The sequence below is a fragment of the Pseudochaenichthys georgianus genome, chromosome 24 (genome assembly GCF_902827115.2).
Source record: "Pseudochaenichthys georgianus chromosome 24, fPseGeo1.2, whole genome shotgun sequence".
NCBI lineage: Eukaryota > Metazoa > Chordata > Actinopteri > Perciformes > Channichthyidae > Pseudochaenichthys > Pseudochaenichthys georgianus.
The window spans coordinates 13586825-13606914 of NC_047526.1; the positions used below are offsets into that span (position 1 = coordinate 13586825).

General features: G+C 41.3%; 2 protein-coding genes and 1 long non-coding RNA gene across 7 annotated transcripts in view; 2 read left to right on the plus strand and 1 right to left on the minus strand.

Annotated features, from left to right (window-relative positions):
• atad2b (ATPase family AAA domain containing 2B) overlaps window positions 1–15017 on the plus strand; it is a 105831-nt gene extending 90814 nt beyond the window's left edge. For all 3 annotated transcript variants that reach the window (XM_034075909.2, XM_034075911.2, XM_034075912.2), the window contains 2 exons: window positions 8574–8702; window positions 14820–15017. In XM_034075909.2, coding sequence (XP_033931800.1) covers window positions 8574–8702; window positions 14820–14861 — 171 coding nt within the window. In that variant the 3' untranslated portion in view covers window positions 14862–15017. The remainder of the gene's footprint in view (window positions 1–8573; window positions 8703–14819) is intronic.
• A 417-nt stretch (window positions 15018–15434) lies between these two features.
• Window positions 15435–18327, plus strand: LOC117440364 (uncharacterized). The gene is made up of 2 exons (XR_004551250.2): window positions 15435–16565; window positions 17806–18327. It is a non-coding gene; the product is annotated as an uncharacterized lncRNA (long non-coding RNA).
• Window positions 18328–18470: 143 nt separating this feature from the next.
• Window positions 18471–20090, minus strand: part of LOC117440395 (kelch-like protein 29) — a 220478-nt gene continuing 218858 nt past the window's right edge. For all 3 annotated transcript variants that reach the window (XM_034076733.1, XM_034076731.1, XM_034076732.1), the window contains one exon: window positions 18471–19712. In XM_034076733.1, coding sequence (XP_033932624.1) covers window positions 19529–19712 — 184 coding nt within the window. In that variant the 3' untranslated portion in view covers window positions 18471–19528. The remainder of the gene's footprint in view (window positions 19713–20090) is intronic.

Below are 20090 nucleotides of genomic sequence, written 5' to 3' on the forward strand. Positions count from 1 at the left end.
AGTTTTATCTTTGTTTAATTGGAGAAAGTTCTGACACATCCAGTCATTGATTTGTTCAATGCACTTACTCAGTGTTTGAATTGGAGCATAGTCTCCTGGTGAAATTGTTACGTAGATTTGTGTGTCATCTGCATAGCTATGGTAACTTATTTTGTTGTTTTTCATTATCTTTGCGTCTTTGAGCACCTGGAAAAGCGCTTCGAAATGAAATGTATTATTATTATTATTATTATTATCTGAGCCAGTGGTAGCATGTAGATGTTAAAGAGAAGAGGCCCCAAGATGGAGCCTTGAGGAACCCCACATGTCATATTTGTCAACTCAGATGTGTATTTACTAGGGGTGTAACGGTACACGTACCCGTACCGAAATTATTCGGTACGGGCCCTTCGGTTCGGTACACGTGTGTACCGAAGTGTACCGAACAAATATAACTTTAAACGTAAACAATTGAGAACGTGAACAACTTCTTGGAAGTAATCTCAGGTGCTGCGTTGCAGCATTCAGAGTAATTTGCTCCCATTGTGTTCAACGCGTCATAGAGCGAGCAAGTCATTTCATTGGACGAGCTGGTCAGAGGGATGCGTTCAAATGTAGTCAGTAATTTAAGGAACTGTCGAAATGGCGAACGCAGATAAAGTTGAGCTCGAAAATCCTCCAGCATCATTGAAGTCTCCGGTTGGGGAACATTTTGGTTTCGCAGTTACGTACAAGGATGACGGACAAAGACAGGTGGACCGAACAAAAGCTGTTTGTCGGCATTGTTCAACTAAAATTGGTTACGCGGCTGGCAATACATCAAACTTGCACACTCATTTGAAAAGGCATCACCCGAACGTGAATATCACCGGTACCAAAAGACTGAGGTGCAAACCCAACTCCCACTAGCATTTAAGCCTCCACCACTCGCAAAAACTTCAGACCGAGCCAAAGCTATTACAAACGGCAAATATCCTTATGTTGCCATGTTAGCAAAGCGCTACCTGGCTGTATCTGCTACTACCTCTGTCCCTAGCGAGAGGGTGTTCTCCACGGCAGGAGACATTGTTAGTGCCAGCTGATCTGCCCTTTCGGCAAGCAATGTGGACAAGTGCATCTTTCTTTAAAAAAACATGAAATGACAAGCAAGTCCTAATGTCAAACTGGCTGCTTAGGTACTAGTACAGTACAAATACAGATTATTTCAGTTCATCGAAAAGCTGCACCTTAATGTTTATTTTATTATATTTTATATTTATTTGAGTGAATATTCATAGTTTAATAATAATTAAAAACCCAAAACTAATATTTTATGTTTTGTGAGTACTAGTACAGTAAAGTTCAAATACAGATTATTTCAGTTCATCGAAATGCTGCACCTTAATGTTTATTTTATTATATTTTGTATTTATTTGAGTGAATACATTATTCACAGTTTAATAATAATTTTTAAAAAATATGTTATGTTTTGTGATAATTTTTTCTGCTGTACCGAAAACGTACCGAACCGTGACCTAAAAACCGAGGTACGTACCGAACCGAAATGTTTGTGAACCGTTACACCCCTAGTATTTACCTATAGAAACAAAGTTGTTTCTTTCCTTTAGGTAGGATTCAAACCAATTTAGAACTTTTTCCAAAAGTCCCACCCAGTTTTCCAGTCTGTCTAGTAATATGCTGTGGTCAACAGTGTCAAACGCAGCACTGAGATCTAATAATACTAACACTGAAGTTCTGCCACTGTCTGTGTTTAAGTGGATGTCATTAAAGACCTTTACAAGAGCAGTCTCAGTGCTGTGGTTTGGACGAAAGCCTGACTGGAACACATCAAAACAGTTATTTAAATGCAAGAAATTAATCAACTGTTGAAAAACAACTTTTTCAATGATTTTACCTAGAAATGGGAGGTTTGATATGGGCCTGTAATTGTTCATTACTGAAGCATCTAGATTATTCTTTTTTAAGAGCGGTTTAATGACTGCAGTTTTCAGGGCCTGTGGAAAAATACCTGAGTGAAGAGATTTGTTTACTATATGAAGTAGATCTGAGGCCATGCAAGGCAAAACATCTTTGAAAAATCCTGTTGGAATAATATCAAGGCAGCAGGAGGAGGATTTCAGAAGTTGTATAATGTCCTCTAGGTTTTTATCATCAATCTGATGGAATTGTGTCATGGTGCTTGAATTGTTATTAGGTGGACACAGAGACAACACATTTGCTGTTCCTGATGCAGAGGCACTGACTGCTTGTCTGATTTTCTGAATTTTGTCAGTGAAAAAGGAGACAAAATCATTGCACTCCTGGTGGATAGAAATTCAGAGGCTAATGACACTGGGGGGTTAGTTAGTCTGTCGACGGTAGCAAACAAGGCACGTGCGTTGTTTTTGTTGTTGGTAATGATGTCAGAGAAGAACGATTGTCGTGCATTTTTCAATTCCAAATTATAAAGGCCAAGTCTCTCTTTATAGATTTCAAAGTGAACCTGGAGATTTGTTTTTCGCCACCTACGTTCCGCTTTTCGACATTCTCTTTTTTTTGTTTTCACGGTCATGGCCTTTCTCCATGGAGATATTTTCTTGCCAGACACTTCCTTTACCTTAGTTGGAGCAATGGCATTTATAACATTTTTAATTTTTGAAGTTGGGAGGGGTTGATTCGATAAGAACAGCTGCACTGTTATTTTGTTCAATCCACGTTTCTGTTAAAAACATAAAATCGAGATTGTGCTCAGTGATAAAATCATTGATTAAAAATGTTTTTCCTGCCAAAGACCTGACATTTAATAAAGCTAGTTTAAGTTTGTTAAACACACTATCAGTCATGTTTTTTGTAACAAGCTGTGGCTGACATGGAATCAATGCGGATCAACCAGTGGAGACTCCTCCATGTGTCTCATAGGTCTCCCATAATCAGAACATTCTTCAGGCGGGTGCAGTGATAATTCCTCAGGGTTTTCTGCACGATGTGTTGTGTCTTTCTCCTGTTTTGATTCCTCTTGCCCTTGGCAGAGGGAACAGATTGATAATGCAGGCAGTTGAATATGTTGGAGATAAACAATTTCACTCCTGACTTGTTCAGGCAAACTCCATTTGCCTTGAAAAGATGTCTGCGATCCCAGAAAAAGTTAAAATTGTCAATAAAATGGACAGAATGGTCAGGACAGACAGTTGAAAGCCAGGTGTTCAGTGCAAACAATCTGCTGAATCTCTCCACTCCTTTTCTGACTGGCGGTAGAGGGCCACTGATGAACACCTCTGCATTTAGAGAGCTGGCAGTTTCCAACAAACATTTAAAGTCTTCTTTCAGCACTTCTGACTGTTGTTTCACAACATCATTTGTTCCAATGTGCAGTACCACATTCTTCACAGTCGGATGTTCAGCCCCAATATGCAGGATCTTCTCAGCCAAGTCAGAGACCACATCCTTGGGAAAACAGAGTACTTTGGTGTTGTTCTTATTACACAGACCTTTTACATCTCTTACAGCAGAGTCACCCACAATCAGAGTTTCAGGCCCAGTCGTTAGCTTTCCCTCTAGCCTTTTACTTTTGGAGTAGCTATTGGTCCTTACCCTGCTATGTGAAGAGGACAGGTTATCCAGGTCATCAGAAAGGGATCTCCGGTTCTCGGTCAGCGGAGCGTATCTATTCTGGATTGGCACACTTGGTGGTTTAGGAGGATTGTTTGTAATTCTCCCTCTAGCAGCTGTCCACTGCTGTTTTCTAGTATGAATAGGGGTTGAAGAGGTGCTCTTCCTGGGTGATAACAATGCAGGCCAGCCGGTCGCATCACAGATTTCAGAGCGCTGGGCTCTGCCTGTTATCCGTCCTCCCAAATCCCATGGAAATTATTTACTCTTAGGCTTTGCACCCAGAGATTTCCAGGGAGGACTACCACTTGTAGATTTATTACCCAGTACACAGCCCTCCTGTTCCTTGGAATCCTTGTAGCTGCTAACTAGCTGTGAGTTAGCATACCCTTCTCCATTATTTTGCAACACTGGTAAAGTGGTGTCATTCCCACGACATAGTCCATTCACTTCCACGTTAACTTCCAACCGTTGCATTTTCATTTCCAACACAGCTATCTTCTGTAGAAGTTTGTGGAAGTCATCTGTAGAGAACAGAGGCATTTTGCTACTAACTAGCTTAAGCTAAATAGCATGCAGTAGCCTACCAGGCTTTAGCTGTTGCTAGGCCACGCTACTGTAAGACTGAGGTCGTAGTAAAAATGTTGAAATATGGCTGAAACCCTCCGTCTATTTACGAAGATGAACTGTCCCAGTGATAAGTTAATGTCCAGGAGCCGCTGCTCGAAGTTTTCAGAGAATAAGAATAGGAAAATCAGCATAAAAAGTAAGCAGAGGCAGGAGCAAGCAGAAAAGCGTCTTGGAAACTCTTGCATTTTCTGACTGCTGGTCGTGAGATCACCCCCCACATTTATACATGTATTAATATATGTTCTGTATTACACAGAAGGAGCTCATGTAGAGGGATGCTGAAGTTTCTCGACCTTGCCATAACAACTCAAGACACAGGGTTCAAATGTGACATTCTGGTGTCAGAACGGTGGCATAAATAGTTTGGGAATTGAAGTAGGTTAGAGCAGGAGTGGTTTTATTATCTGCAAGTAATCCTAACCTGGCCTGGAGGTCACAAGAAATATGAGAAATATAGGCACGCCTATGCAGGAGGGGTGATGGTGTGACTAGAATTGACATTTCATCTGGTCCATAGGCCAGGGTTTAAGTAGCAGAGCTGTAACATGGTGTGAAGAAGTGTGATGGTGCCCAGTCTCTAAAACTTCCCTTCTGTATTGTTACATTTGTATTTCTCACTAATAATGAGAATGTAGTGAATGGGTGTGTTGTTTTGCATTTTTATTTTGGTTAATGCAATTTTAATAGTGCAATTGTCTGGTTAGAATTCTGCACAAATTATCATTCATGAGCATAAACCCAGTATTAAATCTCTTGTGCTATGATAAATCCTGGAAGTTAAACTCTCTTTAAGATCTAATCCTATTTTCACAGGCATAATAGTGGTTCTTATAAAACTCCAAATACCATCATTCTGCTTTGTTTGCCATCTGAACAAACGTGGGGATAGATAGAGATGAGGCTAAAGAAAGGGACGTTGGGAGGGGGAAGATGGGACAGGGAGTTTAGAGGGGTGAGGTTAAATGGTCCATGTCAGTAGCAGTCTTTAACGCATGGGATTACTGCCCCTTTGTGTGCAGTGAGCTCACTCAATCACGGAGGCCGTGTAAGACACACTCACCATTTACCCCACACTGTCACAGCCATCCTGATCAGGCTGACGGAGGCTGGGGGAAGTACACCGCCGCAATCAGCCGGTCTGACTGTAAAGAAGAGAATAAATTGAGAGGACAAAGAGAGGATAGAACGAAGAAAAATACAGGAACAAGAAAAGTACGGAAAGATAAACACATTGGAAGAAAAAGGAACCAAAGTGCTGGGTAAAGAAGACACAAGGTGAATAAAACATTGAAGGAGGCAGACGATGCACTTAAAACAAAAATAGAAGGTTTGCTATAAAGAAAGTGGTGGAATGCACTTAAAGCAAGAGATGGGTTACAAAATGAAAAATATAAAGAAATGAAGCGGCAGTTGGATGAAAGGAAAGTCTGAGAAGTGTCTTACAGGAACATTATTTCCCATATGTGAGATGGGTTGTAATTATGCTAATTAAAGCTTTTATGCACGTGTTGTTATAATAGGCATCTCATCGTGATGTGCTCTATTCGCTCCTCTTTTTATGAGCTCTCATGGCTGGCTTGAAGCATGATAGCCTCCTTGAAGAAAGACCAGAGTTGCTGTATGAAAAGCACAAAAAGAATCCAATAAATAAATTCTCGATATAGAGCAGCGGACAGCGCTTTTTGAAAGCAGCTGAGATGATCATTATCACTTCAGATATAAGAGATGCTCGATGTTCTCAGCTTCTGTATGCACACTTTATTTGTCAAGGGACCTACAGTTATTAGATGGGCCAGGCAGAGGTTTTTTTGTGTGAATCCTCCTCCACAGCCAGATTAAGTTATGGAACTGTGAATATTTGAAAAGGTATTATCTACTCAATTACAAGCCGTGTTTCTGGGCTCTTGAGTTTAATATGATAAGCACCTACTACAGAAAGTTTGCTAACTTGCAAGAGATTTGAAAAGTTTTCCTTTTTGTTCTCATTTGCTTTGGTTAAAGGTAAGCCAATTTACTCTTGTTAAAACATTTATGTAGGTAATGGCATGATAAATAAGTGTTGAGAATGTGTTTATGGCCATTAGAGTTAAACAGCTACTATGCGTCTAATCCTGTAACAGGTGTCATTTCTCACTCTTAATATTGTTGGGTTCATTTTTGTGCACAATAATATTTACAGGGTTGTAATGGGTTACTCTGATGCAAATACAAAACCTAAAATAAAAAAACATCCATAACAGTGCAGGCCTCTGACAAGCACTAATAATCTCCCCTGTCGGCCATTACTTTTCCTGTCAGCATTGTTGTGGGGGAGATGAAAGAAGAGTAATGCAACAGTAGCCACAGCTTGGCTCGACGTTGAAGACTTCCTTGTTGCTTTATAAAGTTTTCTTAAAGGGGGCCTATTATGCTAATTTCAGGTACAGATTTGTTTTTTCTTCCTCCACTGTTACATGTTCAAATGCTTAAATGTTCAAAAAGGTCTTTATTGTTCTCATACTGCCTGCGCTGCAGCACCTCTTTTCACCCTCTGTCTGAAATCAGAGCCCAGTCTGCTCTGATTGGATAGCTGGTCGACTCTGTTGTGATTGGTCAACCGCTTAGAGATGTGTCTGAGATGTACGCCCCCTAGCCTATCGCGTACAATATGTTGGAGCGCTAGCCAATAGAAGCGCAAGTGTTACATAGTGATGTCATAAGATTACCGAAGCAAACATAGGATTATAATCGAGACGCTTCAGGCAGGGGGGGAGTGTGTATAGAAAGTGTGTGTGTGTGTGTGTGTATATATATATATATATATATATATATATATATATATACTTTCAGTCTTTACGAGTGCTTTTAAATATACAAGTCAGCATTAGCCCATTCACACACCTTCATACAGAGGCTGCCATACTACATCTGCTCAGGGAGACCTACCTTCACACACATTCACACACCAATTGGATTAAGTATCTTGCCCAAGGACACATTGACATGTTGACTGCTGGTGATGGAACTACAGACATTTAAATTCAGACAACCATCCACCTCCTGAGCCACAGAAGTCTATTGTACATGGTGTTGTGGACGTGTTATGTATCTGTCACACTTTTAAGAAAATGTATTTGAAGTATACTACTCCAGCTTTGGGAAATGACTCAACAGCTAAAGGGCAGCTGATGTTTGTAATTCCCTTTTCCCTAACTGCATTAGAAGTGTTATTGCTGAAAAAGTCAAAACATCCTTACAAAATTAAGTAATGCTCTAAAGGTCAAATTTGTGGTTATAAGTTAAGTGAGTCTTGGGATTCAGTTTCTATTAAAGTTTTTGTTGCAGTACCGCAGAAAATATGATCTGAGGCCAACATACATACACGTTATTTGTTTAGTACAGCAGGATAATGTTCTGATCACATTAGCAACCCCCTTTTCTAAGATGTTTGAAATTCCTTTTCTGTAACTCAATGAAGAATGTTTTCTCTGAAAAGTAAAGAATCCTTTAAAAGTGAAGCGTTGCTCTGAAGGTCAAATGTGTTCTTATAACGTAAGTGCGTCTTGGGATTCAGTTTATACTAACATGTGTGTTGACGTGAAGCTGTCGTCTGTCATTTAAACAGAACTCTTAGTCAGATGGAGTACAGAGATGAATACAATGCTAACCTTTTTGCCTCCGTCATTTTGCTTCTGCTCACTGTAATTAGACGTCCGATGGCCCTCTCAGACGTCCGCTGATTAGAGGCTTAAACAAACATCCACGTCTTATTAATATTGACATTGCCGCGGTTTTATACGTTTAACTCTATGGTCACTGTCTCTCTCTCTAAAACACGTAGCGTTTAATTCCGTCTGCGGTTACTCTGTTTGCCGTGTGTCAGTGACGCTACCTTTAATTATTGTGTCTTTCCTGTGTCAGTCCATGTATTCTGATGAGCCCCGTGTTTAAATACACACCACACACACACACACACACACACACACACACACACACACACACACACACACACACACACACACACACACACACACACACACACACACACACACACACACACACACACACACACACACACACACACACACACACACACACACACACACACAGGGTACAATGTGAGAAACGGGTCGATTAAAAGGGCCGTTGACTGTCCACAATGTTTTAATTAAAGTAGCAGTGAAATGTAAACTTAGTTCTAATTATGATTAGCCCAAATTAGCTGTCAATCTGAATTTAATTGCTTTTGAATAGAGCTGACCTCCAAAATGTCCACGCACCAACATCGGCGCTAAGCTTGTGTGGCCGGTTATTTAGCACCGTGTTGTTGTTGATATCAGAAATAATGTAAACACTGTCTTTATTTGTCATGTCTGTTTGTGTGTCTCCCCTCTCAGGCTCTGCTGGATACGGTGGTGAAGAAGAGTGAAGGATACAGCGTGGAGCAGCTGGAGAGACTCTACTCCCTCCTCAGCCAGAGCATCTACCGGCATCGCAGAGAGTACGAGAAGACCCCGCTACTGGAGGTCAGAGACACACATTCTGCCTTAACAATGAATTGATTCATCAAGAAAATAATAAGCGTAATAATGATTGGTAAAATAATTGTTATTTGCTGCCCCTTGTGGGAAATAACTACGTGATTCTACCTCTCATCTTTCACAATGGTTTCCCTTGTTGATGCCAGCAAGCAGGTAGCAATTAAGAAAACATCTGAACATGGCTCATTCTGTTTTAAGTGAATGTGAGAACCTCTATAAAGTGCTGCAGTAATGAAGTATTTCTGTTTGCTAACCTGGAAGTAACATAGCAAGGGCTCCCTGCACTCAAAGCAAGGGACATTTCCCATTAGCATTTGGGATATTAGGGAAAATAAGATCTGTGACAAACATACATAAATAATACCTATTTGTTTTGTTCAGCAAGATAATCTTGACACCACTTTTATAGTAGTTGAATCTTAAACTAAATCGCCAGAAGTCAAAAGTAACACTATAAAGCAACATGATTGCACCATGACAACGCCAAACAGCTAAGCTAATGGCCGATTTGTGTCCGGATTGATGAAGTTTAGTGGCGTCATTCAAGTAAAAGCTTAAGATGTTCACCAGTGGAGTATTTCCTCAGACATTATATCGGAAATCAAAACAAGAACTCATTCAAAAAACATTGACTTCAAGAAAAGGGAGCTCGGAAGTTATATAACTGGTTAAAGACTCATTCCTGTACCTTTCTATTGCAGCCAAGGGACATCTTCTTTTTTGCGATATAAATGATGTGACATTTAAGCTTTGTTTTTACGAGATATTAATGCTGCTTCATAAAAAAGAACAGACTTAAAATGCATATCACACACAAAGTCCTGACAAAATGTATTCAAGTACGTGCAACACAACCCTTTATTTTCAGAGGCTCCTTATGTCCTGAGTTTAGACGATTCACACATCATTGATCTCACTTATCATTAGTGATCCTGCAAGTCGTTACTGAGGCAAAATGGTCTTACTTCCCTTTGTTGGTGGTGCTGCAATTTTGTCACCATGCAAGCAGAGTAACTGAGTCCGAGTAACACGATGCCAGGACACATGCTGTGAGGTTTTTAACAACTGCTAACTTTTAATGAACTAATAACATTCCAGGAATTATGGAAAAGTGTAAAGTGGGCATATGATATCCAAGATCTGTTTACTGTCTGTTTTAGGGGGTTGGATAGAGATAGAGACAGGCTGAACCAGGGTCTGGAAGTGACAGAAACAGCAGCTAGGTGTAGCTGTTGGAGGATAGATGCCCACCACAGAGGTGGAGAAGTGAAATTGGTGTATGAATCGATATCAGGGTGGAAATTAAGGATTTATTTTTGCTTCAAAGAATCTAATGAAGGCAGTGGGGACTGTGAGTAAGAGTAAGAGTTCAGGTTGTGTGTGTGTGAGACATACAAAGATAAGTGAGCCCATGAGCTGGAATCCAAAACAGTAATATATTCCTCACAGAGATCGATCAGCCACCCGGTCCGATCCCTCTCATATATCCCATTTCTTTGCCAGCCCAATTTACACATATTTACACATGATGGTTTCACGCATCAGAACCACAAACACAAAGCACACACAATGCGCACTACAGCCTCGCCCACTACAGCCTCGCCCACTACAGCCTCGCCCACTACAGCCTCGCCCACTACAGCCTCGCACACTACAGCTTCGCACACTACAGCCTCGCACACACATCTTCCATTTGGACGTTTTTCAGTGTGTATCAAGAAGATAATATGTACGTTTTTGAATAGTCATTGTTTCTATTATAAAAATAGAACTGAATTCACATGCTACTAAAACATCTGGGAATGCTGTCAATTATAGTTCTTAGCAAGAGGATATCTCAATCGTCAGATCAGACGTTTAAGTCATTTTAATTGACTTCAGAGAACAATTTCACTTTTAAATCAAAATAAAATAAAATGTATTCTTACTATACAAGCAGGCTTGTCGGCCCTCAGGAGTTCCCTACTATTCATTCATTTAATTTAAAATCGTATACATGTTTTTCTTTTTAAAAAGATCATTGATCTGTCCACTCTGAGAAAGTATATCAAGTATGTATGAGTACTTTCTTTACTTGAGGTCATAACATTTTAAATATTTAAAGGTCACCTATCATGCTATTTTTAGGCAATAGCATAGGTCTCAGATATATTAAAAAAACACTTTATATTAAGGTACACAAATTAACATGCATATTAGCAGTATATTGGCTCTTTATTAGTCATTATAAAACACTTATTAATGCCTTGTTCTAAGCCATTGGTTGAGAGTTTTTCCTCAATAACCCTCTAATTAGTGCTTATTTGCTGCAAGTAAGGAAGTTGTTGTACATGAGTTTTGGTCTTAATATGCGCTGCTCGATATGGGCCTAATAAGGCAGTAGTAGCACAAGAATAGTAATGCTCCCATAATAACACTTAACAAATATGATCTATTCTTATGTAACAAGACATGAAACTATAAGTGTTAATTGTGTCTAAATAACTCAATATTAGGTATTTAATTATAAGAATATGTTTTGGGGTATTGCCAGTTCAGCTACTGTACCATTGACCTGTATGTTTCATATTTGCATATCTTTTTGTAACATTTGTACTGAAGGTTAGCCAGGAAACCGGGTACAGGAAGTAGGAGAAAGTGAACTGAATAGCATGGCAGTAGACATCGATGAGTAGACTGCTACTAATTTTCCCTATGCAACCTGAAGGCAAGGCAAGGCAAGTTTATTTATATAGCACCTTTCAACAAAAGGCAATTCAAGGTGCTTTACAAAAATGCAAATAAGTCAATAAAGGAGCATGGCTGCTCATTCCCTGGCTCTCAAAAGAGTTTGGCTGGCTGTTTAATCTATGTTCACACTGAGACAGTACAACACACAGAGAGAACAGTACACCTAGTGTGTAAGTACATACAAACAGGTCCACTTTAAAAGCAAGTGTCAACTTAACCCAACCCTTAATTTAAGGTATTTTTGACAATGTTCCGTCTAAAAAAGAGCTGCTGTATTTTTTCCCAGAATCCCATCTGGTCATCTGCTGCTGCTCTAAGATGTCAGTTCAGACTGCGGGCCAGAAATGGCGGTCCTGGTGCTAGAAGCCAGGACTGCCTGTCAGGATGTCAGGGGGAGGGAGAGAGAGGGGGGGGGGCAGTGAGCCAGGTGGTGCCGCCTGTCTGTGGAGGAGGGGGCCGGGGGCGCGTGTCTGGGTTCATCTCATCCTGCCAGCCTAAATTGGGGTTTCAGAGCAGAAATGTCAGCCCGTTTGGCACGTGTTTTGTTTGCCTGTGTTTGCAGCACACAAACACAGCAGGTCATCTCCCTGTTCCTCACCAGGGAATGCAGAAACATGCCTCACAGACCTGTTGCTGGGTGATACTCAGTACGGCGGCTGGAGCCATTCCCACTTAATGTTGCAGCGCATGGTGTTTGTGTCTACTTTGTAGAGACGAGTGAAATGGAGCGTGTCCATACATTTGTCTCCTTTACTCTGCCCCCCGCCCTCCTCTGGGTACGGCTTGTCTCCGTCTTCCAGAGAGCTGACCTTTCAGCAGATGGAGCGGACTACACCCTGCCTCCAGTTAAAGCCAGAGGGACCCTCTCTGCCCTATACACCAAACATACCAACTGTGTTCCTATCTACAAATTGGCCTTCATATCACCCTAGAACTAGTAATACAATTACCTTGTTCCTCAGACAGCAATTTAAGACTCTGTACGAGCTAAAGACCTTTAACCTGCGTCCGTGTGATTCTGGAGCTGTGCATGCCGCTGGCCGACTTAGCGGAACATCACACATTGGTTATTTCTCAGGCCATCTTTTTTGATTGGTTCATTGAAAGCACCACTAGTGGAGGTGTTGATTTGTACATGCTACTTGGATTCTTGGTCCATTTGCTTTGGTCTTGCTGTTTTCCCAGCAGTAACACCGTGTACTCTTTAATTTAGTCCTGACAAACATCTTGCCTTGATGTTAGTCAATGGGATCGTTTGAGGCATTATCTCAAGACATTGTGTACCGATGTTGTTGTCATATGAAGACAAAATAATCCGGCAGAGAATTGAGTTTCTCTACGACAGAAGGCTGTGTAGAACCGAAAGCATTGCAGCCCAATCTCTCATCATTGTGTGAAAGCGTTGTCAGTAGCTTGAGAAAAAAAACACTCATCCAGGCACAATACACCAGATTGTTCTCTCGACTGTCTCTTTTGTGACGATAAAAATGTACCATGTTGTTGTTCTCACTCTCTTTACCTGCACGCACACACCGCAGGGAACCCTTACCCTCTCCTAGGGGCTGTAGGAAATTCGATCTGGGAAAAAAAGGAAATCAGTAACTGAGGCGGAAGTAGATGAGACTGGTTCAAAAGAGGCAGGTACCCCAAAGTAATTCATCACACCTTTGTCACACACTGAAGACATCTCGACAGCGGTGATGCTGGATCTTCTTTTAATGCATTGTATTGATGGTGCCATCGGGAAATTAAACTCCTAAATCTACAATTCGGCCATGCTGGAGCAAATGAGCGACACAGGAATTAAACCTGGGTGGACTTGCTAGAGAGCGCTACAGAACTTTATCAGTGAGACAGAAGTGCTGCAGAGACTTGTTGTTGTTGGGTTTTTCGAGATGACAAGGTGATAGGCCTCCTGGCAGATAAACTCGAGATCACACCGGTGCAGGGAGGAACAGAGCTTATCTGTGCGGCGGTGCGTGGGCGTACAGCGTAACACAACAACAGACGGGTGGCATAGATGTGTCTAAATACGGTGCTTGATGAGCAAAGACTTTCAGGGAATTCTCCAAACTAGTGACTTTTTATTCCTCAGCTCCACTTTTCATACCGTCATTGGGTTTTACAGCCTGTGTGACCTGGTGCATGAGGATAAAGAGCTTTATTAATGTTATAATTGGAGTTGCAAGGGAAGTTAAAATGATGTGTGGAGTAACATCCGTCCTGTGACCTTTTTAAATCCATTCAGAACGCATTGGCTATAGTTTATTATATCTCGATCACCAAATGAACAGCTGGCAACAATGCCACACTCAGTGAACAGCGACTCCCTCAGCACCACTCGAACATTGTGTGTGAACACGAGAGGATTATATGTGACATTGATGTTAAGAAATTAGCTTGTGAATTCAATGCCATTTTACAGACATTGCATGTGCATTAAAAAGGCTTTGAGGTAGACTTTCAAGAGCATTTCTAAGCTGATCTTTGTTAGGAACTTATAATGAATACCTTTTTTAAATCAAACGTTTAAATGCTGATGACAATTCTTGAAATATCCATTTTCCTCAATTTAACTTGTATTCTCCAAAATATCAATTTATTATTTCACAATTCCAGTCCGACATGACACATTTACTTTGCTTGTTTTTCACCAACAAACAATCCACAACCTTGAGGTCTTTAATTTGATTCTATTGTTTTAGTAAAGATTAAGAAAACCAGAAAATAAATAAATAAATCATATATAATGTACTTGAAATGAGCATCATAGGGCTCCTTTATATTTTTTGTTTAACAAAACAACAATTTATTTAATTATCAAGATCAAATAAAATATGATTGACTCATAATTTCAGGCTTATTGCTTTCTAGTCATTTGCATGCACGGCGTTACCGCACTTCTTCTCTGTCTGAGGAAATGGTGTCTGTGATGGGTTCCAAAGTTTTCAGTAAATAAGGAAAAGTTCAACTCCTTTTACTGTAAAGTTTGTATCTTCTGTTGTAGATGTTGAAATGTGTGTCTTGTCGTCTGTCGCACTGACTCAGCCGAACCGATGAGGGAACACACACAGTGGAACATCTTAAGGCATTAATCATGGTCTATTGCCGGATAACATCCATCTCTCTTCCTCCGGCTCGGCTCAGATTTAGTCAGTGTCAAACTCTGCTGTTTTCACGCTGAGAGAAATGGCCTGTCTCATTCCAGCACAGCTTTGCTTCCTTTTACATCATTCATCATGGCGGAAGCTGATGTTTGCTGTGGGAACTATCCAAGTCATATTGAAACCACGGCGCACAGATGCTTTCTACACACATCTGAGTTTGCAGCGTTGAGACTAAGCAATATCTTTTGATGTGTGTGTGTTGCAGGAGATGGAGGGGAAAATCCAGCATTTTGATACATTCCTGTGAGGCGGAGAGGATACCATATCAGCCTGGGACCACGAAGACACACACACAGAGACACACAGAGAAAAATCCAGCGCCCTCTTCTTGCCGGGAGGAGAAACACGAGGACGATGTTGAGGACATTCAATGGTGCTATCGTCTCAGGAACCTGGCCAGATCCAGACCCAACACACACACACACACACACACACACACACACACACACACACACACACACACACACACACACACACACACACACACACACACACACACACACACACACACCACACACACACACACACACACACACACACACACACACACACACACACACACACACACACACACACACACACACACACACACACCTCTGACGGTCGACCCTGGTGCTACTCGGGTGCTATCCTAACTTTCATGCTCTTTGGGATTACTTCTTAACTTTGATAACGAGCAAAAGCCAACAGATCGGGTGGTGTCACCTGGCACACACACACACACACACACACACACACACACACACACACACACACACACACACACACACACACACACACACACACACACACACACACACACACACACACACACACACACACACACACACACACACACACACACACACACACACACACACACACACACACACACACACACACACACTGATTCTTGCATGTACTTCAACAAACACAGCCGGAATGCACACACTCACCCAGACCCTCACCAGCAGAAAGTGTGAATGCAGAGTCCCACTAGGAGATGAGGACAGATAATGTTCTGAGTCACTGGACCACATTGCTGAGCCCCCCCCCTCAAACCCCCAGTGAAATGCCTCGTCATAGGCCAGTAGTTACTGTGCTATTACGCGGTCATCTTTTTCCGTCATTTTAGTTACTTGATTAATTCAATACCTGAGCCACCGTCAAGGATCCTCACCCCAGAACAATAGTTTGAGTGTGAACAAAAACTGGATGAGGTTAGCGCAGCTTCATTACACTGGCCCCGGTGGAGACCCCCCCCCCCCTACAGTTCTGTCTCAGACTGACTGGTGACCAGGTCAGCTGCACCACCTCTGGTGTACCCTACCTCTGGCGTTCACACTCGCAGCAGATTGTCATGTCCTAAATAGTTTGTGGTAGCTCCACACCCTCCTCTTCCTCACTAGTGTTCAGTCTGAATGTTTCCCTCCGACCCCCCCGGCTGAGGAATTGGAAGCAGTACAAATTGGAATGCGTCTAGAGTTTGCACTGCCTAGCGTGTGCCTTATGTAAAACCCCTTATATTAAAACTCTGATATATTTAGCAGAATTTTTTATTTACTTGTGACAATGAACAGGCTCCAATTTGGGGTTAGGTCCTAACCACTGAGGTCAGTGACCTTGAAGCAAAACATATATATATATTTAAATACCATTAGGTTGTTTAAAATCAAATCTAGGTTAACTCCAACTGAAAAACCAAACTTTAAAACATCTCAACACAAAAGGAGTTTCAGATAACACTTACCTTTAGTGGATGAGTCTGGCCAGACGCATCTCAAGCACTTGACATGTTGTTTCAATATTTAAATGTATTCATGCCCTCTTACAACCCGCAGTCTCCACCTGAGCGGACAGCAGGTGTCGGACAGGTTGACACCACCAGCTTCTCTTCAGTTTTCCATATGCAAAAAGGATGATGCTCGTCAGACGATTTACGGTGCCAAGTTTGATCCCTCTCACTTAAAAGGTGCTCAAATAACCTGTTCATATGCTTTTTGTTAACTATGAAAATGTTCTATTACATGGTCACAACAACCTATGTGTTATGTTTTGTTGTATATTTGATAATACTTTTCTACGGGTTTTTGTTGTTGTTGGTATAATGCTTTGCTGGAGTCGACATTTTGCAACCCATAATGAACAAGGCCACTCTAGGCAGTGCCGTCACTAAGTATAAGCATTACACGGTTTATTTTCCATCTCCTTTTCAAATGGGTTTCTTTCCCACTTTTTCTCGACACCAGACAAGAGAAGCTGGATTCTGATCTGTGGCCAACACAGTAGTTGTTTCTCTGACTGCAGTAAATGAAGATATCTACTTTTATAATGTGTTCATGGCATTGTCATGGTTTTTGGAGATGCCATATTGTGAGCAGGTGCAGACTTCCTTCACTCTGGTCTGGTCCTCCAACTCACCTCCAGCTCTCTGCCTTCTCTCAGACTCTAGGTGACAACAACAAAGAGCATATGCAAACTGGCAACCACAGGTTAGCACTTGGACTACTGCAGAGAGAAAAACCAACACTACCTCAGCTTAATTTATTTTAATGCGACAACCGTTTACTGGGTACAAAATCAGTGTTTCTCCCCCCCCCCCCCCCCCCACCCCACCCCCCCGAAATACTGTTGCAACATCTCCAGTACCAGATCAGTGAAAGCACGGCCCTGCAGTAATCCAAGAGTTGCTCATATCTCTCCCATTGTTCACTATGTTTGCATTTGAGCCAGATGATGATTGCAAACATTGTAAGCCTATTTCGTGGACTGTGTATTATAAGCTTTAGTTTCATTTGTACTGTTCCTAGACTGAGGAGATAACATAGATCTCCTCCTTCAGAACAATCACACCCAGACTTGGTTAGAAGCTACATCTTTTTCCTCCTCACACAACCATCGCCTTTATATTAAATTCAACATTTTTTTTGGTGCAGATTTTCATCTCATGATTCAGATTATTTATTATTAAACACGTTTTACACCTAATTCAGTCAACTGTCTTTTTGTACGTTTGAAATGTAATGAATCGGGGAGGCGTTGCGCGTCTGTTTTAACAATTGTTGTTGAATTGCGAAGCGTTTGTGTAGCAGGTTTTGTTTGCCGTGTGCGGGGGAATAAAGGGTTTACAGGTCACTCAGGTTCTACACGCGACGACATGCCCTTGCAACGTTTCTATTTATTTAATTGTTCCGCTGTTTTCTTCGTTAAAGTGGTAACGGACTGTTTGGCATACGGGAAGAGACTCACGAGGACGGATATTTACGAACATTGCATCCGTCTAGTAGATCCCAGGAAGAGAAAAAGGACCAGAGTTCTTTAAATGTTGTTCACTTGTCTCCACTTTCTGCCAAAAGAATTATTTTTTAAGGAATTTAGAAAACACATGGAAATAAAATATGGGTAGTTAAATGTCATACATTGTGATCTTCCTTTCTTATTAAAAAATTGTAGCCAGTTTGGACTAACAACCAATTTTTGTCTGGTAGTTGAGACTGCTTAGTCCGGTATGCAGAAGGAAGGGTTTGTTCTATCCTGAAATACTTTTGTTCTTCCCTATTGTTTCACACTTAATTTTAGTCGAGACTTTCCATACCTTTGTCTATTCTGTTCTGTGTGTATTTACCACGCCTGTTCAAAATTGTTACTTTAGTGTAAGTTATTATTTGAAATGAAACTTTTACTGTATTTCTCAAATAAACTGCTGTGATACTTGAATAAAAGGTGCAAGCTGATTCTTTCAAATGTTGATATTTCTTACTGTTTTCGAAATACAAAACATTTCTGTTAAGCTGTATTGAGTGGAGCACTTCGCTTACCCTTCAGTCATTAATACAGTATACAAAAAAAGACTCAACAAAGTATTCATGTTCTGGTATATGTATTAGGTTTCAATAATAACAATTGTTAATTTCTCCTTTTTGGGTACAGATTTACAGACATACCATTTTGAATCCAACCTAATTTATTTTTTCTAAAAACATTTATACAGAATTGCCTTCAGGTTTCAAAATATACATTTTCCTTCCTGTATTTACAGAATACCAACCCCAAAACTCAAGCGTTGCAATGGAACACGTTGTATAAAACAAAGAGAAGGGGGCAGGGGCAAACTGATGAAGACATCAAATGATAAGTCACAGGTGATATTGTGCTTTTTTTCTAGATCGTCAGAGGAAGGGGCAATTCCCTCTCTCAATGTCTTTGTCTTTATCCCAGAGTGTCAATTAAGGGGCAAACAGGCCACTCACCTCCCAGATGTTATCTCAATCCAGCTGGAATTTCACAAGAATGATGATCAAATAAAGTGTTCCTCTTGTAACCCTACATGACCCAGATTTTATGGTTTTTCCTATGTTTCCCCAGAGTTACAGAGTTCAAAATCTGTTTCCAAAATTACCTCATAAATCCACACTGGATGTAGGCATTCCGCTTCCCGAAACAGAGGAAAGCAGTCGTTGGATTCCTTTACTTTTCCTCGTGTCCTTTAGATGTCCCTACTGAAAAGACATTCATACCCCCAAAGGAACGCTGCTCTATTGACTGTAAAACGTACATCTGTCAAACAGAATTCTCAAAAAGGAACAGAAATATGGACCGACAATGGCTCCTAGTAAAGAAAAACAAGGTGAGTTCATGGAGATCTGGAAAAGACAGAACAAAAAAAAAAATCTATTTTTTTGTAGTTTACTAAGAGGGTCCCTGTGCCTGTTGGATGAGAGGATGAACTACTACCATGACACATGGCTGAGTAGCTGAACATGAGTACATTCTGCACAGGGCTTTTTTTTGGGTAGAGGGAGACAGAGTGGGTGGGTGCTGGCGTCCAGAGGTCGTCGTCAGACCGGCCCCCGCCCCAAGCTGACGTCGCACGTTGTCCCCCGGCCGGAGCTCAGCTGGTTGCCGTGGACCCCGTGAGTCGGGGTCCCAGCCCACTCAGCTGCTCTGGATGTACTTCTTGATGACCACGCAGCCGTGCCTGAAGAGCGGGCAGGGCAGGGACTGCAGCAGCGTCCACGTGTTGGAGCAGGGGTCAAAGGTCTCCATGTTGCCCAGAGAAGGACCCTCGCTGCTCACGATGCCTCCGGTGGCGTAGATCTTCCCGTCCAGGATCACAGCGCTGCACAGGAAGAGACACATGGGTGTGAGGTGGGGTGTTAGGGTCTTTTAGATATGGAGTCGTATCCATTAGCTTAGCACACACACTTTAGCCTGGGGTTAACAGCTAGCCTGCCTCTGTCAAATGGTAACACAACTACCTACCATCACCTCTAAAGCGCAATAATAAGTACATTCTATAATTTCTTATTTGTTAAAGATTTCACTCAATTTTGGGGTTGTGTCTCAAACAACCGGACGTTTTAAATCTGACCAGTTGCTTGGCTACCAGTGGCAATTTCAGAAGTTACTTGTTGTGGCATAAATATATATATTATTAAATGTGCTCGAATAAACAAATTGAGCAAGATATAAGTGAACAGCAGAGCGTATGCTCGGT